Source organism: Carcharodon carcharias, chromosome 8 (assembly GCF_017639515.1).
Source record: "Carcharodon carcharias isolate sCarCar2 chromosome 8, sCarCar2.pri, whole genome shotgun sequence".
In the NCBI taxonomy this organism is placed as follows: Eukaryota; Metazoa; Chordata; class Chondrichthyes; order Lamniformes; family Lamnidae; genus Carcharodon; species Carcharodon carcharias.
Window position 1 is genome coordinate 68,543,842 of NC_054474.1, and position 25,661 is coordinate 68,569,502.

Genomic DNA, 25,661 nt, shown 5'->3' on the forward strand with positions numbered 1-25,661 from the left:
TGGCATGTTGCTTGCTTACATTGTCAAAAGCTCTTTTTTTGATGCTGTTCTCCACTCTTCAAACTGTCTCACCTCTGCTTCCTCGTGAAGCCCACTACCAACCACTTTCCAATGAATACCTGACTTCTAATCTTCTTTATCTCTCTGATATGATGCTGAAATAATGTTTCCCCTTGTGGGAGAGACTAGAACTAGGGGACATGCTTCAAAAGAAGGGGACTCCCATTTAAGACAGAGATGAGGAGAATTTTTTTCTCTGAGGGTCATGAATCTTTGGAACTCTCTTCCTCAGAGAACTGTGGAGGTAGGGTCATTGAATATTTTTAATGCAGAGGTAGATAGATTCTTGACTAACAAGAGAGTCAAAGATTACCATAGGTAGGGTGTGTGGATTTGAGGCCACAATTGGGTCATTCATGATCTTATTGAATGGTGGAGCCGGGTTAAGGAGTTGAATGGCCTACTCCTGCTCCCAATTTGTATGTTTGTAATATCTTCAACTGCAACATCACTACCAAATACGAACATGGATCTTCAGCAATCTGCAAGGTGGTATGTCAGCTAGAGAGAGACATAAACTGCTTCCTCCGCCTTAGAGCATAATCACCAACTGAACTCAAGCTGCTGTCCCTGTGTGGGCCTCCTGTTGCAAAACAACCATAAGACCATAAGACATAGGAGCAGAAATTAGGCCATTCGGCCCATCAAGTCTGCTCTGCCATTCAATCATGGCTGATAAGTTTCCCAACCCCATTCTCCCTCCTTCTCTCCATAACCTTTGATCCCCTTACCAATCAATCAACAGCCCAGTCTTTTCTACCTTATGTTTGTTTTAACTCCCCTTCAAGAGTCATAAAACCTCATTATAATGCAGGGATCTTTTAAAGTGAAACTAAAACTCAAATTCCCCCCTTTCTTAACACATAAATACAAATTAAACTTAAAGCTAAAACTCATACCTAACACCCACAAATACAACTTACACAAACTACCTCTAGTCCCTAACAACTACCAAAGGACTATCCATAGCCACAGCTGTATCAGCCAGCTTTTTATCTGAATCAGTTAGGGATGTGTCAGAGTTTTCTCTAACTTAGCAAGACTTCACCTATCTTTCCTTCAGTTCTGCACTGAATATCAGTGTAGACATTTTCATGGAGTGGTGCTTGAATCCACAACCTTCGGACTCAAAGGTAAGAGAGCTACTGACAGTTGTGTCGGACATGAGTTGAGCTTTCGTCGGCCAGGATTGCAGAACAATTCATTTAGGACCTGCTGATATATCACAAAGGAAATTCATAAACCAGCCTCCTCTGAGCAACAGGACTTCACTTGAATTCTCCAGTGGGGCGCTGTCAGACCAACCGAATACACTGAACCAGGCCGACCGAGTTGAAAATGCGGGGAGTGTTCTGCACCTTTCTCCTGATTGCCCTACAAATGGGTAAGGGCCCAGCCCTCCCCCGCACCCAAATCCTTTTTTTTTCTCCATTTGCCCCTATCTGCGTTTGGCTGAATATTTGTGTCTCCCTTCCTTTTAAGATCCAGTGTTAACGAACGCTAATCTGATAATTGAACAAGCAATTGTGAATGGTCGAGAGGGAGAAACGGTGAGACTGGAATGTCTAAGCAGCAGGAAAGATGATGATCGCCGAATAAAATGGGGTTATGTACTACCTAACTCTACCATCAAATGGCTCCTGTCCTTGAGCCCGGGGTCTGCAAACTTTACTCGAATGTCAGGGATCGAACCCCGTTTCTCTGGCACCAATGAGAGCAAATTAACTTTAAAAATCGACAACTTGAAGCAGAAAGATTCAACCAACTATTACTGTCAGAGTAACGATGCTAATCAAAAAGCTAATGACTGGTGTGGGTGTGGAATTACCCTGAGGGTGAAACCAGGTAAGTGGAGGTTCACCAGCAGGAAATAGTGACCGATCTCAAATATTTACTGCCCGAAGTTGGGAATTTAACGATGTTCGTGTGTTCGCGATTTCCTCCAAATGGCCAAGGGGAGATAAAAACAAAAAAACTGCGGATGCTGGAAATCCAAAACAAAAACAGAATTACCTGGAAAAACTCAGCAGGTCTGGCAGCATCGGCGGAGAAGAAAAGAGTTGACGTTTCGAGTCCTCATGACCCTTCGAAGGGTCATGAGGACTCGAAACGTCAACTCTTTTCTTCTCCGCCGATGCTGCCAGACCTGCTGAGTTTTTCCAGGTAATTCTGTTTTTGTTTTGGCCAAGGGGAGAGTCTGATTGCTGAGGTGGAATGATACATAGGTCACCAGAGGGAGGATCTGTTCTCGCTCCATTATCGGCACCGTTTTAACAATGTGATCACTCTTCGACAAGTGGATCAACTCCAACAACAATTAAGTTTTTTTCACCCAGTCACGGAATAGTTATTGCTCAGGTTTCAATGCTCATGAAGCAATCCACTGTTTACAAGTAATCAATTCTACACGATCTAATGCCGAATGAGATTTTCTGTTTTTGTGGCTGATTGTCCTTTCAACCCGTCACTTAGATGTAGTTTATTATGGGATAGAGGCAATGGCATAAACCTAGTGCAGATAGAATTGTGTGTAAAGCCCTTCCGGAGAACACCCTGGACTTGAGTGGCTTCTTTCAGTGCGATAATTCCATGGCCAAATATAGACATTAATACCCACCCAAAGCACCAACATCTGAAGTGTACAAACAAAAGTTAAGACAATTAAGTAAAGACTCAGATCATAGAACAAGCACAAAATTAGACTTAATTTTAAAGAGGTGCTAAAGTGGGGTTTAGAAAATGCGTTGACAAAATATAGTAAAGCTACACACAAAGAAATGGTATGAGCCTGTGCGTTGTTAGTGTTACAGTAGAATGAAATTAAGCTAACTGTTCTTTGCCTCCTAAACTCAGCCATCACACCTTTAGTTTATCTTCTTTATCCATCACCTGAGAAAGCGTCCCAGCAGACTGACAGAAAACTCGTTTGCGTGGTGAGCGATTTCTATCCGGAGACTGTCTCTGTTTCTTGGTATATTGGCAGCACCCGGCTATCTTCGGGGATCTCTAATTCAGGGATGCTGATGGCATCTGAAGACAGTTTCACCATTATCAGTGAACTGACAGTATCAATACTTGAGTGGATCAGTGGGCTTCGTTACACCTGCGTTGTTTCACACAAAGCCCTGTCTTCCCCCATCAGAAAAGTGATCAGTATTGATGGTAAGTTAAATAAACAAATTTATTTGCGATCTCTTACATATTAATTATTCACAACTACCTTTTAATTAAGTATGTAGAACGCAATATCAGTTAGAGAACAAGACTCTCTCAGGAGACTCCTGCACTCCTTTGGTCTGTCTGGCAGTCATCCAGTCCCTCTCTGTTTGCACTTGCTTAAGCTATGGGGTAACCACCTCAGAAAGATGTTATCCACATAGCTCTCAGCACCATGGTGAAGGCAACTGCTGCTCAACCTCAAAGATCTCTTCCAGCTGACGACATTTCTGCGCATGTGGTTGTGGAGGACACAAAACTCTGTCTCAGTTTGCTTTTCATATGCAGAAGTACATAGAATACACAGCAGGAACAAGTCATTCAACCCAATCAGTCAATTTATGCTCCACTCTAGCCTCCTTATCTATTAGTATAACCCCCTATTCCCTTCTCCCTCATCTGCTTCTCTAACTTCTCCTTAAATGCGCCTCAGCTCAGCTACTCCTTGTGGTAGCGAGTTCCACAATTTCATTACTCTGGGAAAAGAAGATTCATCTGAATTTCCTTTTGGATTTAGTAGGGACTATCTTATACTTATGGCCTCTAATTTTGCTCTTTCATGAAAGAGGAAACATTTTCTTTGTGTCTACTCTATTTAAACCATAAAAGGTTTTAAATTTTAAAGGTCTCTAGTAAGTCTTTGTTTCAAACCTATAATTCCAATCTACACAGCACTGCTATTTCCAAGCATTGTTTAACTGTTTCTGGCATCTGAAAAATGTGTTCCTATAAATATGGTTTTGGTTCTTTGTATAGAACATTGTATAAAGTGGAAAATACATCCAAAGAGAATTCCCCCCTCTGTGGCTGCTCAATTAACTCACATAATCTTAATTGCGCCATTAGTATATTTTGATACTATTTATGATGCATTGTTACTAATTTATAACAATGTTTAGAAAGGATTGAATTAATTGGATCCCAAGTAACCTTCTCTGTCATGCACAGAATTAAAGCACAAGGTCACATTTACAAATTAAGGACAACATAAAAAAAGGAATGCAGGAGGAACTTTCTTCCTTAAAAGTGAAAGTATGTGAAATACATTATTGGTATCTGTGGTGGAACAAGAAACCTTCATGGGTTTTAAGAAAGAAAGGGACAGTTTCTTGTCAAGATATGGGAGTCATTAGAAATGCATCATAGGAATACTTAATTAGTAGGCTAGATGGACCCAAGGCCTTCCCTTGCTTGGAACTGTTATTATGTTAGTATGACATAGAAGCTGCCTAGAAAATATTGTTTTTGTACTTATACTAATATTTAGTATTTGAATAATCATTCAAACATATAAGATTTATTTTCTTAAGAAGATTTTACGAGACATTCTTCTCATAGCAATTTGTGGGACTTCACTGTGTGCAAATTAAATCCCACATTTGCCAACAAATGCCTTCATTTGTTCTGAAATGCTTTGGGGTGTTCTGACGCTGTGATATCTAAATGCAAGTTCTTCCTTTACCATTATCTGAGTTCTGTAAAATCCTATTATGACCATTAACTGTCTATTCATTTAGATCCGATTCCACCATCCATCTATGTTTTGCCACCAACCTTTGCAGAGATTGATGTGAAGAAGACAGCAACAATTGTGCGTCTAGCTGTTGGATTTTATCCTGAAAGCATTTTCTTTAGGTGGCTGGTTAATAACCAGGTGAAGGCAACTTTCAATTCGCAATCTCTTCCACCGATTCTAAATACAAATGGGAGCTACACTTCCAGAAGTGAGTTTACAGTTGTGCAGATGAGTGGGAGTCTGGCTCTGTGTACACTTGCGAGATTCAACATGTTTCATTGTCATTTCCTGTGAGACACAGTTTGAGGAAAAGGAATGGTAAGAACATTGCAGTCTGATTGTCTTTAACTATTTACTCCATATATCCTAATTAACATCTAATGTCTTAAAACTATGCACAGTCTCACTTTAATATTGTGACAAAATTTTTCCCAGAGATTTCAGTTCCTCTTTCCTACCAAAGAACACTTCTTTTCCACTCAAAACAAAAACAGAATTACCTGGAAAAACTCAGCAGGTCTGGCAGCATCGGCGGAGAAGAAAAGAGTTGACGTTTCGAGTCCTCATGACCCTTCGACAGAACTTGAGTTTGAGTCCAAGAAAGAGTTGAAATATAAACTGGTTTAAGGTGTGTGTGGGGGGGGGGGGGGGGGGGGGGGGGGGCGGTGCGGAGGCGGAGAGAGAGAGAGAAGTGGAGGGGGTCGGTGTGGTTGTAGGGACAAACAAGCAGTGATAGAAGCAGATCATCAAAAGATGTCACCAAGTGCTTTCATTTTCTAAAAGGCCTAAGTCCATTCAAGCATGAAATCCTCCTTCAGGTACCATGCTCCAAGAGGGTGACCATGGACTTCCATTGGATTGATCCATGATTATGCTTGGCAAAGTACTGCCATTGCCTTCTGGAGTATGGCTGACCTGGAAACTCTCCTGCTCTTACCACCTGCCATCAGGTGTATTGGAAGGATTTACAGGCTGATAATCAGTCTGTTTGGCCACAATGCACCTTCCATGGTTATTAAGTCTTGACATGGGACTTGAACTTGAAGCTCCTAGTCTAGGGGCAGGGACACTACCACTGTGCCATAACACCTCCTTAAGCATTCCCATATCTGAGCAGGCTGAGATCATCTCTATTGAATTTCTGTACATGATAGGGGGAAAAGCTAATAAGTACAACCTTTCTTGTCCCAATGATAATATAATTCTTCTCTTGCTAACATTAGTGATGAAGTAGAGGTAAATAAACAGTGAGACAATATGGATACGAATTACTAATCAACTATATTTCAGCTTTAAATCCTTTTATGAGAAAGTCATTTTTATTAAACAAACAGTTAGTTAAAAAAGTTTTTAAATTAGTTACTCAGTTGCCTTGAAAGTAGTGGATTTGGTCACTCATTCAGGGTAGTCATAAAAGGTATGAAAAAAATAAATAAAAACTATAGTCTTCAATAGTTTGGCAAACTGGAATAATGTTCCCATGAAATAGATTTCCAGCAGTTGTAATTGTTGAAGTTAAGAAGGGTTTGGAGGATTATTTGTTGTGATAGAGATTGGTCAGTCAAGTGTTGACAAGAGGTCAATATTCTGTACCAAGCACTGGATTGATGGAATGACAGCATCATAGCAATGTCTTTCATGAACATACTGACTCCAAGTAGCATTGTGAACTGTGAGGAGGATAGTGTAGAATTTCAAAAGAACATAGACAAGTTGGTGGAATGGGCGGACATGTGTCAATGTGTCAGACGAAGTTCAATGCAGAGAAATGTGAAGTGATTCATTTTGGTAGGAAGAACATGCAAAGACAATATAAAATAAAGGGTACAGCTCTAAAGGGGGTGCAGGAGCAGAGGAGCTTATATGTACATGTACATAGGTCATTGAAGGTGTCGGGGCAAGTTGAGAGAACAGTTAATAAAGAATACAGTATCCTAGGTTTTATTAATAGGGGCATAGAGTACAAGAGCAAGGAGGCTATGTTGAACTTACATAAGACACTAATTTGGCCTCAGCTAGAGTATTGCACACAGTTCTGGGTGCTGCACTTTAAGGATGTGAAGGCTTTGGAGAGAGTGCAGAAAAGATTCACAAGAATGGTTCCAGGGATGAGGAATTTCAGTTGTGAAGAGAAATTGGAGAAGTTAGGACTATTTTCCTTGCAGAAGAGAAGGGTGAGAGGAAATTTGACAGAGGTATTTAAAATCATGAGGGGTGTGGACAAGAGTAGACAGGGACAAACTGTTCCCAGTTCTGAAAGGATTGAGAACAAGAGGGCACAGATTTAAAGTAAATAGCAAAGAAGCAAAACAATATGAGAGAAAACATTTCACACAACAAGTGGTTAGGGTCTGGAACGCACAGCCTGAGAGTGAGGTGGAGGCAGGTTCAATCGAAGCGTTCAAAAGGGAATTAGACTGTTATATGAAAAGGAAGAATGTGCAGGGATACAGGGAGAAGACGGGGAATGGCACTAAATGAGTTGCTCATTCAGAGAGCCAGTGCAGTCATGATGGGCTGAATAGCCTCCTTCTGTGCTGTAACAATTCTGTGATTCTGTGAAGTAAGGAGGATTTTATTATCACATCCATGATCTGGATTTTTTTACTCATTTATCTTCTGGGAGGCAGGAGTAGGATCAAGAACAAAGTTTTATAGTTTCTCTTCCTGGAACCAGGCCTAATTGTTCACCTTCCTAACTGGTTTATAGAAATCAGGAAGAGTCAATTGTACCTAATAGGAAGAGAATGAATTGAAAAGTCCTAACTCTCTCCATTCTACCTTGCACTCTTTGCCTATTGTTTCCCAGTGTATTACATAATTGCAGTCCACTTATCAGGCACAGCTGAGGCTGTGGTATTAGCTTGTGTCACGTTATACTGTGTCTGTCAATGAATCATTGGCCCAGATTTTCACCCCCTGGTTTGGGTGCGCGGAGATGGGAGAATTCCCAGCTCTGCCATCCCAACCTGGAAAGTGGCCACCGCAGGTCTGATTTTCATTTGGAGAGTGCAGGCTGAAATTGGAGTTGGGTTGGGCCACACAGAAAGTAGTGAGGGGTCAGAGGCAAGCCTGGCACGGGTCTGGTGACTCCGGCACATATAAAAAGCGCCCCTTTGGAGCTGTCAGTCGGAATGTTACTACATGAATGCAGCACATCTGGAACCTTGGAGGAGACATTATTGAGCTGTCAGGTGTGTGGCAAAGCTGTAAATGTTGTCCAACTGTTAGATTATCCTAGAATGGTGGCTTATCATGGACTTTTCCTATGGGACAATTGTTGTTGATGCTTCCGAATCAAAAGTGCGCTGAACTAAACCACTGAGTGAATTCTCAAGACACAGCCTTGGAAATGGCATTGTCTTGCCACCACTGCTTAATGCAGATAAGATGCAGTAACTTAGTAAGCTGGAAAAACTCAGTAGAGGAATGAACAACACTGCCTTGTTCATTATCCCATCTACTTACCCTATTGCCACTTGTCTCTTTGGATTTCTCCATACTGTGGGTCCTTGACCAAGTCCCTCACATTTTTACAGGGTAGTAGCTTAACAGTCTGAATAAGGCGGAGTAAGCCAACAGGTCTGTGGTTGTTGAGCACCGCATGTTACCCTAGAGCGACTGCTGCAACACACACGGCACCAAGCGTGTGTGCAGACCCTTCTCTCAACCACCCCATTCAGAGTATTCATAGATAAGATGATGTGAGTGGTTAGTGCATGTAAGCACACAAAAGTGAATTATAGCAATGTATTCTGATGATCCTTCTTGCCTTACATTCTCATTAATTCATTTATTAATTCATAGAATGTTGTACAGAGGATCCAACCAGGACCTGGAAGTCCTGGTAGACGAATTGCAAAGGCGAAGGGACATCATGTACCCAGCTGGCCATTGCAAACCTCCTGCCACAACCAAGAAGGCATGGGTTCGATTGCGGCAGTGGTGAGTGCCACAGGTGACCATATGAGATTGTGGATCCAGTGCCACAAAAGGCTCAGTAACCTTTTATCTACATGTTCCAGATAAAATGCAAGATCTGGCACATACACGTTCCTCTGCTTCAGCATTGAGGATTGTATGCGGCTCATTTAGCTATGTGCAAAACAGATGTGAATGGGCAGTATGATGCACAGGCACATTGAAGAACACCTCTGCTTGCGTTATATATGAGGATGGCATAAATTCATGTTATGGTTGGAGAACAAAAGAGTGAAGAACGTGAAAGAGGTGGCCCAGACTCGGGTGAGAGAGCCTACCTGAGACCATGCGACCCATGGAGTAAATGGCCCTGGAGGTTGCCAGGGTGCCGGAGCTGCTGGTTGGTGGAGCTGGTGAATCTCCAGTACAAGGTGATAAAGGAGGTGTCAAGATTACCTTGGAACATAGTGGTAATGGTGGAGGTCATGCTGTCACTCTGAGCACAATGGAACATTGGTCTGAGAAACAGTGGAAGAACAGGTAGGTGTCATGTGGGCAGCGCAAGCATGGTTATGGTAATGGCATGAATCAAAGCGTGATTTCACTATGAGAAGAGCTATACCTAAATATCTCATTTTATATCTCGCACAGGGCCTAGCTCTGCTCATTCTCCCTCTGAGGCCGTATTATCCCTCGGGCTTAAGAGAACGAAGAGATGATGCAGCATCACATCAAACTAGCCCACACTTTGCCAACACAGATACAAGCAGATCAGAAGGAAGTAACAGTGTGTGGAGCCAGTGGCACAGGGTGAAAGTCACCACACCAGAGTGCAGGAGAAGGTGTCGGAGTCAGAGACATCTGTGCACAGTCCCTGTCAGAGGAGGGAGGAAAGACATGATGATGCTCCCGTGGGCAGGAATGTGGAGCCTCAGGAGTCAGCCTTTAGGGCACAGTATTTGTCCAGTCAAGAGCATAGTTTTAAAAAATTCATACATGTGATATGAGCATGGCTGGCTGGCCAGCATTTATTGCCCATCCCTAATCGCCCTTGAGAGGTGGTGGTGAGCTGCCTTTTTGAACTGCTGCAGTCTCTGTGGCGTAGGTGCACCCACAGTGCTGTTAGGGAGGGAGTTCCAGGGTTTTGACCCAGTGACAGTGAAGGAACGGTGATATATTTCCAAGTCAGGTTGGTGAGTGGCTTTGAGGGGAACTTCCAGTGGTGGTGGTATTCCCATGTGTCTGCTGCCCATGACCTTCTAGATGGTAATGGTCGTTGGTTTGGAAGGTGCTGTCTAAGGAGCCTTGGTGAGTTCCTGAAGTGCATCTTGTAGATGGTACACACTGCTGCCAATGTGTGTCAGTGGTGGAGGCAGTGAATGTTTGTGGATATGGTGCCAATCAAGCAGGCTGCTTTGTTCTGGATGATGTCAAGCTTCTTGAGTATTGTTGGAGCTGCACTTATCCAGGCAAGTGGGGAGTATTCCATCACACTCCTGATTTGTGCCTTGTAGATGGTGGACAGGCTTTGTGGGGTCAGGAGGTGAGTTATTCACCACAGGATTCCTAGCCTCTGGCCTGCTCTTATAGCCACAGTATTTATATGGCGAGTCCAGTTCAGTTTCTGGTCAATGGTAACCCCCAGGATGTTGTGGACATTTGACAGAGTTCTTTGAAGCAGTTGGAGCTCTTGGACTGCAAAGGAAGAGTCCATTGTTGTCATGAGCTCCACATTGTTCTAGGGACTCAACCACATGAGCTCTGACCATGAGAGATTGGTCAATCTCATGGAGAGCAGAAACACTCGGAGTGGATGCAAGAGCAACATCTTGGCCAGGAAAGGCTTCAAGCCTTCCTCAGGATGGATCAGTCTATTCAGAGTATGAGTGCTGACATCCATGGAATACGTGAGGAGCTGCATACCCTTAACAGGACGGTCTCACTGTTGGCCCAGTGGTTGCTGGATTGGACGACTGCTGCACACTAGCAGCCAACCCCATCGACCCCTCTGAAGGCGAACCCAGGGCTGTTGAGGTAACTGAGGAGGGTGAAGATGCCGAGAGCTCTTCAGCACCCTCATCTTCCTCCACCACCCCAGTCCCTCTACCAAAGCCCCTGTCTGCTGACCATGCAGAGATGCAGAAGCCACAGTCTGAGGGTGGTACCCAATGGGTGCCTGCATAATGAGGCAGGCCACCATGCTCCTCATTGCCCTGTAGGCAGATAAAGTGTTCAGCCTGCCTCATCTCCTCCAAGGCAATATGGAAGGGCGCTTCGCAGGAGCATGTGCAAGCACAGGGCACCTTCTCACCTAGGGCACTAATGGATCACTGTGGTTACTGTATTCATATTATACATATCTCATTTGAGTGCTTGTTGATATTTCATTTCACTTCTACATGTCTTAGTGTATGCATGTACGATAGAGAGCTCAAAAAGAATGATAAAAATGTGAGGCCACTTCTTACCAGTAGCCAGAGTGCTAAGTTGCATCTCAATATGGCTTCACCAGGGGCAATGATGTGATCTGATTGATGAGGTGTATGAGAACTTCTTTCTTCTCTGTTGTATCACATAAGACTCTAGAAGTCAAAGTGTCAAGCACAAAGATGCTCCTTGTATCTTTCAGTTTCCACCTAAACATAACTTTAAGTGAAGGTTAATCGTCTGATTCCATGACCAGATGTTGGTCAGCAAGTGCATCTGAAGCATAAGTGCTAGGTGAAAGACATTCATCCACATTGCAGTGTTACACTTTGGCCTTGGGTGGGCAGTGCAGCTTGTAAGCCACGTATTGTCCAGTTAATATAGTTCATCTGTTATCGCCATTAGAGTGGTTGTGTTGTCATTTCTGGTGTCACAGGATGTGGTTTGTGCAGTTTGCAGAGGTATATTTAAGCCAGGACTGATGCATCTGGCAGCTAGTTCTATACTAGGATCAGAATGGGATATAGCAGAAGTTATTTCAATGATTTATTAAGACACAGTTATCTAATCATGTGTAAGATGCCATATCTGCATTAATGATGCAAAATACACTTGTTTTGGTGAGTATAGGGTTTTACATCTTCATTTGTACCATTATCTGCATTGTGGGCATGGTGTGATGATGGTCGATTTGGCAGAATGGGTGCATCATTCACGGTCAATGGCCATGGGGGCCAGGATGAAAGGGACTTATAACCCTGTGTGTTTGAAAGATGCTGACGACCATGTTTATGATGGAGAGGGTAGCTACAGTTTGAATGTGACTGAATCAAACTCATTGATGTTGCTTGGCTCCCTTGTGATGGATGAGCAGTCCTTTGAAAGACTGTGGTAAAAAGGTACAAGGATCTTTATGTGAAGGTATGTCACCAGGGCCTGTCAGATGGCAGTTATTATTTTAGAGGACCTTATGAAAATCTCTTCTGAACAAGGCCCCGTTGGCAAGGACCCCTCCTTCATGGAATCAGCCCTGGATGCATGTCTATGCCTCCCTGCTGCTGTACCATTGGCGGGCTCATCATCTTCATCTCTTCTGGAATGGCCTGAATGTACGTGGGCTTCCTCTTCCTCCATGGCTGCCCATGGCCTCATCATTATCTAGCTGGAGGCCCCTCCACTGTGCAATGTTGTACAGCATGCAGCATACAACAACTATTCTTGAAACCCTTGCTGGGGCATATTGGAGAGCTCCTGCTGACCAATCGAAGCATTGGAACCTTATCTTTGAAATGCCAACGGCCTACTCAATGGTGCTCCTTGTGACGACATGGCTGCTATTGAAGTTTTGCCCTAATTGGGGGTTCCTAAAGGGCAGTCATTAGCCATGTTCTTAGTGGCTAGACCTTGTCTTCTGGGAGCCAACACCAGATCTGCAGAGATGGCTGAAATAGATTGAGGAGTTACGAATTCCTTAGTATGAAGGAATCATAGCAGCTGCCAGGGAATCTTGCACACACTTGGAGAAAGACCTTTTTGTGGTCACAAACCACCTGCACATTGATCGCCTGAAATGACTTGTGATTTGCAAAGGTGTCCACATGCTGATTTGGGACCTTTATGGAAAATATGAGTGTAGTTAATGATGACCTGCCCCTGAGGGAAAACTGCAATTTGGGCAAAGGTCATTATTCAAAATCCATGTGGAAACTAATGTACTCCCCCACATGAACCTCTCCATGCCCCCACACACTGTTATTCTCATGCACAAGAGTCCCTCTGTCATAGCACAAGTCTGGGTCATTGTGTATTTTACCTGCTGTTAGAGTAATCAGGTTGTAACCAGAATGTGCCCCAATGTTAACCGTTCACCATGTCTTGTGTCTACAGTTCTGAATGTCTAATTGATTCTGCTTTATTGCAAAATTATTGATGCTATGTAACCAGGAAAATCACTGCCTTCACTTCATATTTTTTAAATACATTTAATCTGACATATGCGATAAAGTTGTAACTATTTGTTTAATCTCTTATCTAATGATCTGTTTCTATCTCTGCTGTAGATGGTTATATTCAGGAGCCTGTGATCCGCCTTATCTCCCCCCCATTTGACCCAGTCTCTGCAGGACAAACTGTTGTAATGAGTTGTTTGGTATCAGACTTTTACCCTGCAGATATTTCTGTAACATGGAGAGATAAGAATGGCTCAGTGGATACAGGCGTGACACAGTTTGGAGTGGCTTTGAGCAGTAACAGCACAGTACCGGACTGTGAGCCAGCTCACTGTGCCAACAGCAGAGTGGGAGAGTAACAGCACTTACTGGTGTGAGGTGAAACATGTGTCCCTGGGACAACCAATACGGACAGCAGTCAGTAAGGATCTGGGTAAGGTTTATGTTAGTGTGTGTGCAAGAGAGTGTGTGTGTGTATGTGTCTGTATATTTATATAGGTATCTGAGTGGGAGGGTGAGGGGTTTGTGTGTGAGTGGGGAGGTTTGCACTGAGTGTCAAGGTGTTTGAGTTGGTGGATTGAGTGGGGTCAGTGCATGTAGTTGGAGGGGGTGGGGGGCGGTGTGTGGATGATTTGTTAAGGGACAGGAGAGTCCACAGTTAATTAGTTACCTGGTCCATGGAAATATCCCTGGGAACAATTGTACTTTCTGCACAAGTCTGTGGTTTGAGGGAAGGGACTATCAAAGCTGTGGCAAGGAAGCAGCTGCTGATCAAGTGTGAATGATTGTTAGTTTCATACACATTGGTTTACACAAGGAGATTATTAAATTTTGAAGATCAAATTAGGAGAATTTGTGGTGCAGTGGCAATGACCCTACTTCTGAGCATGAAGCTCTGGGTTCAAGTCCCACTTCAGGAGTTGAAAGGCATGGAAGGTGTGTTCATAATGTAGCCAAACAGGTTGATTATCAGCCTCTAAAACCTTCCAATGCACCTGATTGCAAATGGTAAGAGCAGAGAGTTTCCTGGTCAGCCATACTGCAGAAGGCAACTGCAACCCATTTCAGTACTTTGCCAAGCATAATCATGGACCAATCAAATGGAAGTCCATGGTCACCAACATCCTCTTAGGGCTTTGAATCTGAAGGAAGAGGAAGATCAAATTAAAGCCAGTTTGATTGATAGATGTTACTCTACCTAAAAACCTTGCCACTTATTCCTAAATCAGGAAATTATTTAATTCCTACCATAACTCTGCCCTGTTTCAATATAGATTTATTGTTTCTTTTACTTATATTAAAAGCAGTGAAGACCATTGGAACCTGGGGAATGATGGCTCCACTGTGGATTGTTGCTGTTGTGGGAGGCTTGCTTTTGATTACTGCTGCTGTTATTCTCATCTACAAGAAAATTACTTCTTCCTTCCTCCGTGAGACTGGTGATACCGGTTTTACTGCTCTATATTTCAGTTGAAATGTTGCCACTATTTAACGCAAGTGTTGCACCAACTTGTTCTCCTTCCAGTAGAAGAAGCTTAGAGGAGATTTAGTAGAGCTGTTTAAAATCATGCAGGGTTGAGACAGTAAATAAAGAGAAACAGTTTCCAATTGCTGAATAAGGAGATGGCACAGATTTAAGATCATTGGCAACATGAAGAAAAACTTTTTTTATGTAATGAGGATTTGGAATGCACTGCCGGATGGGATGATGGATACATATTCGATAGTAACTTTAAAAGGAAATTGAATAAATACTTTAACGCGTAAAAAATTGGAGAAATAGCCCAACAGTGGAACTAATGGGATTGCCCTTCAATAAAGCTGGCGCAGACTCAACAAGAAGTTTTATTTATAAAGTGCTGATAACGTAATAAAACATCCCAAGGTGCTTCATGGGGCATTATAATAACAAAGTACAACACCACGCCACATAGAGATATTATTAAGCTGTGAAGATGAAGTTAAAACCAGTTTGATTGACAAATGCTACTCCACCTAAAAAAAATTTGCTCAGGGCAGATGGCCAAAAGTTTGGTCAAAGAGGTAGCTTTTAAGGAATACCAGGAATGGGTGGGTTGTCTTATGAGGAAAGGCTGGAGAGGTTAGGCTTGTATCCACTGGAGTTAGAAGAGTGAGAAGTGACTTGATTGAAACCTTTATGATCCTGAGAGGTCTTGACAGGGTGGATGTGGAGAGGAAGTCTCCTCTTGTGGGAGAATCTAGAACTAGGGGTCACTGTTTAAAAATAAGGGGTCACCCATTTAAGACAGAGATGAGGAGAATGTTTTTCTCTCAGAGGGTTGTGAGTCTTGGAACTCTCTTCCTCAAAAGACAATGAAAACAGTCTTTGAATATTTTTAAGGCATAGGTAGATAGATTCCTGATGAGCATGGGGGTGAAAGGTTATTGGGGTTAGGCGGAAATGTGGAGTTAAGGTTACAGTCAGATCAGCCATGATCATACTGAATGGTGGAGCAGGTTTGAGGGGCTGAGTGTCCTCCTCCTGCACCAAATTCTTATGTATCTTAATACAGGGAAGAGGTAGAGTGGCAGAGAGATTTAGGGAGGGACCCAGACAGCACAACCGTCAATAGTGGAACAATTAAATTCAGAGATGATCAAGAGGCCAGGTTTAAAAGAGCACAGATATCTCGGGCAGTGGAGTTGGAGGGCATTGCAGAGATAAGAAGGGATGGGACCATGGAGGGGTTTGAAAACACAGATTAGAATTTTAAAATCGAGGTGTTGCTTAACCAGGAGCCAGTATAGATCAAAAAGCACAGTAGTAATGGGTGAAGGGACTTGATGCAAGTTAGGATAGGGGCAGTAAAGTTTTGAATGAACTCAAATTTACAGAGGGTAGAGTGTGGGAGGCCAGCCAAGAGCACAATAGAATGATCAGGTTTAGAGGTAAAAAGGCATGGATGAGGGTTTTAGCAACAGATGAGCTGACACACGGGCAAAGTAATGCAAGTAGAATTCGGTGGCTTTAGTGATATATAGGATATGCGGTTGGGTGCTCAAGTTAAATATCTCAAAGTCAAATATGACACCAAGGTTACAAACAGTCTGATTCAGTTTCAGAATTGTCAGGGAGAGGGTGAAATTGGTTCTGTGCTATTCCATTAAACCATTGTTTTGAAACCTGACTATGAAGAGAAAGTTACATCAACACACATTTGTAAATTACTGTAACAACCTTCACTGAATGACATAGAAAAAATATTAATATAAAGCCCATGTTTCAATTTCTTAATGCAGAAAATTTCAGGGAGACATTAAACCTGGACACTAGACAGGAATCCATCTACGAAAACGTCTATTACAAGGTACTTGGACAAAAGCCGTACTATTGAATCATGGGGAATGTGTGTCTGTATCATACATTTCAGGGAAATCTCTTATAAGTTTAGGACATGATTGTTGAAGTCATAGTGATTTACAATTCACTCAGTCTTGCATAGATCTAGTGTGGTCTTGTCAGTGGGGTGCACTTCATATAGATTTCAAGACATAATTAAAAATAGCCTGATCAATTTTTAACCCATAAATTTGCACTTTGTTGTATTAACTCAAACTATGGGTTAATTCACAATTTTATCCAAAAAATAGCAATGAATTTCTAACAGATGGTAGAAGCCATTTGAATGGCTTCTAATCTATTAAATACAAAGTCCGTTCATCTTAACTGTTAACCTTTTGAATGCTGCTGTTCTGTTAATTCCAGTGTGGTCTGGTTCGAGCGTAGTTGCCTGCTCTCTGACCTTCCTCCTGCCTGAGGATGGGAGGGTCATTTAGCTGGTGTGATCGTAGTATATTTTGTGGATCACTGCCATTGTCTACACCACCCCCTCAACCCCTCCTCCTGCTAAATCCCATGTTCATATTCCTATAATATTGCTCTGTCCTTTATTTTAAACAATCATGAAAAGTGGGAAGCTCTGGCTGACAATCAATGCAAATGGCAACACCTGCTGTGGGCTGGAATTTGCCACCACCGTGACGTGGTTTCAGAAGCTCCAAAGTAGACACCAGCCCTGCCAACAAGTTGTCAGCAAAAATCATCCTGCACCACTGGCAAGGGACAATTTCATGTGTGGTGCTCATGGCAGACTTTGTCTTTCCAGAATCAGCTTTTTCAGCCATAAGAGGTGTAGCAGATGATCTCATCTGACCTAGTCCAAAATTCTGAAGCTGGACTCTCATCATCTTTAGCAGATCGATAGATGCCAATCCTTTATTTTAAACACAGGTGTTGCACAACTTATTTGAGATGAATTAACATCATCACTAAAATTGGAAGCTGGGGAGTGTCATACAAATTTGCTGGTGTGTTCAGTCCGCTTCTTTCTGAGGTGTCGTGTTTTAAATAATTTCAGTTCTGTTATAGTAATGGCTGCATTAGATATAATTTGGAATTATTATGTTTTTCAACCATTATGAAACAAATAATGTGATGTTGGATGAAAACAGGAAGCTGGGAAAACACAGGAAATTAGGCAATTTGGCAAAAATGCATTAGGCAAAAGAGATGTTAGCTTCCCGGAATCTCAGAACCTATGTTTCCACTTTACAAATACCGATCTATGTCCAGCATTTTCTGCTTTTATTTCAGACTTACGTTGTGAGGACATATTTTAAAATCTTGCTATTATTGTTTTCTACATTTACTTCTAAATATCTTTCTTTTCTTTCAGTGAAACACAGTTGAGGGAAAAGCAAAGGTTGGTGACTTTGCCCGCAACCATATTTTGGAAATGTACTGCATTCAACTGTATAATTCAGTGGGAGCTGCAGAAATGTTTGCTGATTTCTTACAGCCTGTTTTTATCAGTCATTTTGAAACATTGGTGCATAGGAATGCAGCAGACCATTTTTAGCACCCCCCCCCCCCCGGAGTCATTCAATGAGATTATGGCTGAACGGCGATCTAATTCCAGATATCCACCTTTGCCCCTCACCTTACTGTGAAGTATATACACAGAAATTGATGGGTTATCCCACTCTGTGCATGGATTCTTTTGAATCTTTCATTATGTTAAAAGACAATCAGTGAATAGCCCGTTTCTAAGCTGTAAATTCTATCTAATTCTGTTTGGATTGCTTGTGTCCTCTCTCCATCCAGGACTCTAATTGGTCAGATCTTTGTAAATGTGAACTTGAGGTTGTTTGCCTTGTTTGTTGCAGATTTTCATTGCTGAATAACAATTGTGCAGAAGCAGTCAAAGAGATGGTTAGTGCACTGCTGAAAACTACAGGGAATGGCAAATCGAAACAGCTCCTATTACCAGGATTTGATTTTAGCTGATAAGACAAATGAAAATCTTGAGAATTCATCAGGGGCTATGGAATATTATTTCCAACCGAGAGCTGGGCCTGAGAACTGATTGGGAGAAGCTGGTGATGTACAACCTCTCTCTGTTGGAAATAGTCAGATCCTGGTACCTATTAAGCACAATGCAGTCTGTGTTTGAGCGATAAAATATATTACCCACTGTTTGCTCTGTTCACAGCATTTTTTTATGAGGAATAATGAATACTGATTTAGGATTAATTGTCTCATTTCAATATATGCTTGCACAGATGCTGTTAAGGGACGTATAAGGGGACGAGGATAGTTGTTCGTCTCTATCCAGTTGTCAACTCACTTTGAGTGACTGTTTTGGAGATGGATGATACACTGAGCATTGGCTATTTACTGATTCCAAGTCCCTGATTTGAAGAAAAGTGCTTTTCTATAACTAAGATTTGGCACTTATCCCAATGATGCTGAACAATGCCACTCCTGTTTCAGTGGGAAACACTAACTCTCATGCTCCAGGCACATCCCTTCTATTTCCTCAGCCTATTCCACCCCATGCATGGTTAACATCAGTAAATGGTTAGTGAAACTCTTTAGTGCTGGTCACTCTGCCTGAGACAGTGTTTCCAACACGAAAACAGAAACTGCAGTTATGGCTAATAGAAAAGAATTCTACCCCAGAACTGAAAGGTGATACCTATTTGGAATCATTGAAGAGACTGAGGTTCTCTTCCCTAGATAAAGGTTGGGTGAATGACGAGAGGTCTTTAAGATTATGAAATGATTTGATAAGGTAGGCATAGGGATGCTTTCACTTGTGGAGCAGACTAAAAATGTATTTATTAATTATTTATTAATATGTCCAATAAGGAATTCGGGAGAAACCTCTCTACCCAAAGAGTGGTTACAATATAGAACTCACTATCACAGAATAGCTGGGACAAATACCATAGATGCATTCAAGGTGATAAACACATGAGGGAGAAAGATAAAGATTATGTTCATGGGGTTAGATGAAGGTGAGGACACTTGTGTAGAGCATAAACACCATCATAGGTCAGATACACACGTACAGCTGTCCTGAGTTTAAGGAAAGTTTCAATAGAATGTAATGGGAAAGGTAAACAAGGTGAGATCATAAAACCTAAATTAGAGAGCGGATCTATGATTAAAAAAAACAGTAATTAAACCCATATTAGACAAGATTAATAATTAAAGCCAAAATATGAGGATTACTTAAATCCAAACTTATCAAACTAGAAAATTAACAATTACATTTTAAAAATTAGGAACTCAGCTTTTTAATAATTATTGTACTCAGCTTGAACATTAATTTAAGTTAAACACGGGATCACTATTATGGTTTCATTTTTGTACCTAGCAGTCAACCAAATGACTTCGATAACACATCTGTTATAGTTTTATCTGAATTGTTTAAATAAAATGGAATTTCTCAAAGGTATGGATTTGATTTTGGAAACATTACAATTGAATGAAAAACATGAACCCAATTCACAAGGCTGTGAGCAAGTCAGATTGGGATTGCATATGTAGAGTACAGCTATCCTCAGAACACCTGGCTCTAACTAGTGTTTTACATGTTACTTCGATTAGAATGCAAACACTTCAAATGTGCTTCAGAGTCACTACCTATGGTGTGTATAGCAGGGTGAATATGAAAGCCTTATGGATACCCAACACACTATTACCTTACATTGATTGGAGATTTAAGTCTGAAATGGTAAACTGATTTTTGAACATGCAGTATTGAATTAGGGAAGAATTCAGACAATGTAGATTAGTGATTTTGCTAATCTTAGCCATGATGCAGAGAGGAACTGGGTATTGTAATGAAGAGTGCAGTCTGATGTTTATGCTAATGGAAATTAGCAAAGCTCAATGATGAAGAATGACTGTTTTGGTGCGTGAGGTATGAATAAATTTGAAAGATTCAAATTACAAGATTCATTATTTGATAAATGACTAATGGGAGATTATAGAAGTGTTTTATATAGAAAACTGTTGATGGAAGCGAATGAATCTGAAAAACAGATATGGACTTAGTAACAGGCAACCAAAAGGTAATTTGCAAAGATGGATGGAGGGCAAGCATGTGTGTTTGAGAGATATAGGATGATGCATTTATGAGACTCGATGGCTTGTATGTGAACATAGAAAGGAAATTTTGAAAAGAATGAGCATGTATAAAAGGATGTATTTGATGTACGTTGGTAACTTATGAGATTTCATATTCTTGAGATGCAATAATTAAGGGATTGAATGAATCCCTTCTGAAGGGCATTTACAAGGCTGAATTGATTGTCAGATGAAAGAATGCTTCACATTTTCAAGATGTCCCAAAGTGCTTCACTATCATTTAAGTACTTTAAAAATGTAGTTAAAGTTGTAATGTAGGGATGTGCAGCAGCCAACTTGCTCATAGTAATTGCTGTTGGTAAGCTCTAAATGTATTTTAATGATATTGATTGAAAGTAAATATTGGTTAGGACACCAGAAGCTTTCCCCTACTTGTCTTCAAATTATGCCATGGGATATTTTACACCCATCTGTAAAATGTACTCAAGCCCAGGGTTCAATATCTCATCTAAAGATGGCACCACCAACAAGTGCAGCATTCTCAGTGCTACACTGCAATGTTAGCTTAGATGATTAAAATCTGGAGTTGGGCTTGAACCCATGTTCTTTTCATTGAGATGCAATAATGCTGCTACTGAGTCAAGATTGACATTTGATAACTGAAGGAGTAAAAAAAAGAGAACTGCCTGAAAATGAACAGAAGCAGAATAGTGGGTTTAAGAGATTTATTGACAGGCCATAAATATAAAATTATGAAAGCTAAATATGACTGTTAGAAAATAAAAGGGCCAAGGATTTTCAACTGCCTAGAACACATTACCAACTAAATAAGCAAAGGTAAAATTTCACTTTACTCACCTGATGTAATGCTAGGAAATAGAGACAGTTTAAGTAAGTTATATTTGTATTTGTGGGTGTTGGGAATGAGTTTCAGCTTTAAAGTTTAAGTTTGATTTGTATTTCTGTTAAGAAAAGGTCAAGTTGAGTTTTGGTTTCCCTTTGAAAGGTGCCTCCATTTCTAATGAGTTTAATGACTCTAAGAGAAGTTAAAGCCAAACACAAGTGGAAAAAACAGTGCTGTTGCCTAGCAACCGGGGTCCATAAAGGCAGGACCCACCCCACCCACACCCCCCCCACCCCCACCCCAACACACACACACAAAAACAGCAATTTGAGTTCAGTTAGAGGCAGTTGCCAGCAAAAGCAGCCTAAAAGGGACAGATAGCCAGTCCCAAACCAAAGTTCAGTTGAAGCCAAGACTCCAGAGAGATTGGACACTGGGAGAGGGAACTGCAGAATGAGAGCAAATTTCCCAAAAGAACTGAAAGGTCCCAAAGCTAAGGTGAGAGACAGGAACAGGAGAATGTCCCAAGACCTTCTAGTCAAGGGACAGACAGGAACCTGGAAAAGGTCTTGTTAAGTGAAGTTAAGAGTGGGGAGCAGGGAGGAAGGCTCCAAGCTTAAAGAAAGAAAAGCTGCAGGAAGCACATTTAAAGCAAGAGGCCAGGAGGTCCAAGGAGACAGCTGAGCTGGTGAGTGTGTGCGCATGGAAGAAAGTTTCGATGCACGTGGCGATCCAGGGGAGAGAAACATCAAAAGCAGAGTTCAAAACTCTGGAGGTGGACCCTCATGGAAGGTGTCTGAGAGAAAGGGTCGGTTTGGGAGAAGATTCCAAAGTGAGTTCTTGGAGAGTTTGGAAACTCTTGTGTAAAAGATGAAGTTTACTGGTCGGCTCCCTGTGTGACAAGTGTCTAGGGGGAGTCGAGGAGAGATCCAAAGCATCTGTTTGGTGTGGCATCTGTCACTTGGTTTCAGAGTGTGGCGGCTGACTACAGGTCACCTATTGGTTTACATGGGCTGTGTACCTTGAACATTAGAGTATAAGATAGAAGCAAAATACTGCGGATGCGGGAAATCTCAAATAAAAACAGAAAATGCTGGAAAAGCTCAGCAGGTCTGGCAGCATCTGTGAAGAGTGAAACAGAGTTAATGTTGAGTCTATATGACTCTTCAGAGCTTAAGTAGAAATGTGATGGATTTTATACTAAGAGGCGATGGAGCAGGTGGAACAAAATAGGTCAGGGATAGATGATAGCTAAGGGGAGATTGACAAAGATGTCATGTTATTTGTTCATTTTTAAAAATCCATTTTCCCCAAACCCCGTCCCCCCAAAGGGCCATCTGTCACTTGTTTTTATGCTTTGTTTTCCAGAGTGCTGACCCTTGTTCTGCTATTAACACCTTCTGATATCTTTTACCTTTATGCCACTATCAGCACCTTCTTTACTATTTACCAATACCATTAACACTTCATTGTCGTGTCCATGACAGCTTTGTCGACTGCATTCGCTGTCCCCAATGCGGTTTCCTCTACATTGGAGAGACCAAACGCAGGCTGGGTGACCGCTTTGTGGAACACCTTTGGTCTGTCCGCAAGCTTGACCCAGACCTCCCTGTCGCTTGCCGTTTCAACACACCACCCTGCTCTCATGCCTGTCCTTGGCCTGCTGCAATGTTCCAGTGAAGCTCAACGCAAACTGCAGGTACAGCACCTCATCTTCCGACTAGGTGCTTTACAGCCTTCCAGACTGAATATTGAGTTCAACAACTTTAGGTCATGAGCTCTCTCCTCCTTCCCCCCCCACTTTCCAATCCCCCTTTTTCCAATAATTTATATATTTTTTTTCCACCTATTTCCTTTATTTTTAAATGTATTTCCATCCATTGTTTTATCTCTATCTTTTAGCCTATTTTGATTCCCCCCGCCAGCCCCACTAGGGCTAACTGTCCCTTGCTCGTCCTTTCTACCCTTAATGTCCCCATTAGCACATTTCTTAGCTGATATCACCACCGTTAACACCTCTTTGTCCTTTTGTCTATGACATCTTTTGGCAATCTCCACCTATCACAGTCCCTCTATCCAGCTCTACCCATCCCACCCCTCCTTCAACCAGCTTATATTTCACCTCTTTTCTATTTTTCCTTAGTTCTGATGAAGAGTCATTCGGACTTGAAACTATTCTTCTCCACAGATGCTGTCAGAACTGCTGAGTTTTTCCAGGAATTTTGCTTTTGTTCTAGATTTCCAGCTTTCATCTTTGTCAATCTCTCCTTAGCTGTCACCTATCTGACCTTTTATCTTGTTCCACCTGCTCCACCCCCTCTTAAACAGTATAAAATCTATCACATTTCTACTTCTCTTTGCCTCTGAAGAAGTCACAGACTCGAAATGTTAACTCTGTTTCTCTCTCCGTAGATGCTGCCAGACCTGCTGAGTTTTTCCAGCATTTTCTGTTTTTATTCCAGATTATAAGGTAGCTTATGTAACTTGTGTTATCCTTACAAATCTGTATATACCTGTAAAAGTAGTTGTGGTGGAATATTGTTCATCTTTTCTCATTTAATAAATATTTTATTCTTTTGTTAAAAGTTCATCAGCTGAGTCCCGTGACCTTTCAGTAGCCACACTCCACGTTTCTGAACAAAAAATAAAAGTTAGGATCTATCAAGCCGGGTTCCACGCTGGGATCAGGTTTGTCCAGTACTATCAGCTGGGATCGTAACAGTATTGTGGGGTGTCCAGCTCAGGTGGTAAGTCTCTCAGGGCTGTTTTTTAAAATCTCTTTTCTTTTCATACATAAATACATTGATATTAACTTACTTTGACAGGTGGAGTATAATGTGGGGAAGCATGAAGTTATCCATCTTTATAGAAAGGAAGGGAGCGCAGAATTTTTGTAAACAAGTTGACACCAATAAATGTTGGTATCCAGAGGGATTTAAGTGTCCTTGTACATGAACCACAAAGTTAACAAGTAGGTACAGAGTAAGCAATTAAGGAGGTAAATGGTATGTTAGCCTTTATTACAAGGGGATTGGAGTATAACAGTAAGGTAGGATTATACAGGGTTTTAATGAGATCAATTTGGTCTCCTTACCTAACAAAGGATACATTTGCCTTAGAGGGAGTGGAACAAATTCACTACCTTGGCTTCTGGGATGTGGGGGCCGACCTGTGTAGAGAGATTGAGTAAAATGGGCCTATATTTTACCAGAATTTAGATGAATGAGAGGTGGTCTCATTGAAACGTATTAAATGCTTAGAGGGCTTGACAGGGTAGATGCTGACAGTTTCTCCTGGCTGGAGAGACTAAAACTAGGGGACATGGTCTCAGGATCATAGATTGACCATTTAGGATTGAGATGAGGAGAAATTTCTTCACTCAAAGGGCTGTGAATCTTTGAAATTCTCATTCCCAGAGGGCTATGGATGCTCAGTTGATTATAATATTCAAGGCTGAGATTGAAATAATTTTGGGCAGAAAAGGAATCAAGGGATTTGGAGATAGTGTGAAAATAGAGTTGATGGAGAAGCCAGCCAATATCTTACTGAATGGCAGAGCAAGTTCGAGGGCCATGTGGCCTACTCCTGCTCCTATTCTTAAGTAGATTTCATCATTTCTATCAATTCTTCTGGCCTGGTGTGCTCATGACAATGTCTACACCAAGAGCTTTTTCTGGGCATGGCTGGAATATCAACCAGCTCTCAGAAGGGGATTTGACTTAATTGTACAAATGAGGTCTCAATATTCCCTCAATGCCTCCATCCAGACAAAGGCTTGATGATTAAAACATCTTCCATCTCCTAAGCACCATTAATGTACTCTCAATTAGTCCCAGCAGGCTGCATCCTACTTATAGATAAGCCTAGAGTTTCCACTAGTTGGCACATCAGATACCAGCATAAAAAACACTGCAGAAATTTTAAACAAGTTACAATGAACGTAAATCTAGTTTCTGTGATCTTTATAGCTCTGTAGCTCTTGAGGTGAAAGGGATCAAAGGATATGGGGAGAAAGCGGGAGTAGGCTATTGAGTTGGATGATCAGAATGAATGGCGGAGCAGGCTCGAAGGGCCGAATGGCCTACTCCTGCTCCTATTTTCTATGTTTCTATAAGACTGTCCTTAAAAAAATTACACTGAAAGGCCCCAGATGGAAAAAAGAGCATGATAAAAGTTTCACTAATTGTGTCTGTTCAAGGAGACTCTTCATCATCAATAACTTGAAGTCAAATTATTCACACATAGTGGACTAGATACTTATTAAAATGAATTTTATGATAATCTCATTTTCAGTTGTAAAATAAAATTGCATTCCATTAAGATGTCCAA

General features: G+C 41.6%; 1 long non-coding RNA gene and 1 gene segment (V, D, J or C); both read left to right on the forward strand.

Annotated features, from left to right (window-relative positions):
• The first annotated feature begins 1,353 nt into the window (after positions 1–1,353).
• Positions 1,354–13,263, forward strand: LOC121280687. The segment is given in 5 exon segments: positions 1,354–1,444; positions 1,543–1,905; positions 2,914–3,222; positions 4,794–5,110; positions 13,201–13,263. Coding segments are annotated over 4 exon segments (1,011 nt in total).
• A 67-nt stretch (positions 13,264–13,330) lies between these two features.
• On the forward strand, positions 13,331–19,849 carry LOC121280688. Its single transcript, XR_005943687.1, has 4 exons — positions 13,331–13,522; positions 16,351–16,418; positions 17,787–17,813; positions 18,277–19,849. It is a non-coding gene; the product is annotated as an uncharacterized LOC121280688 (long non-coding RNA).
• Positions 19,850–25,661: the final 5,812 nt, after the last annotated feature.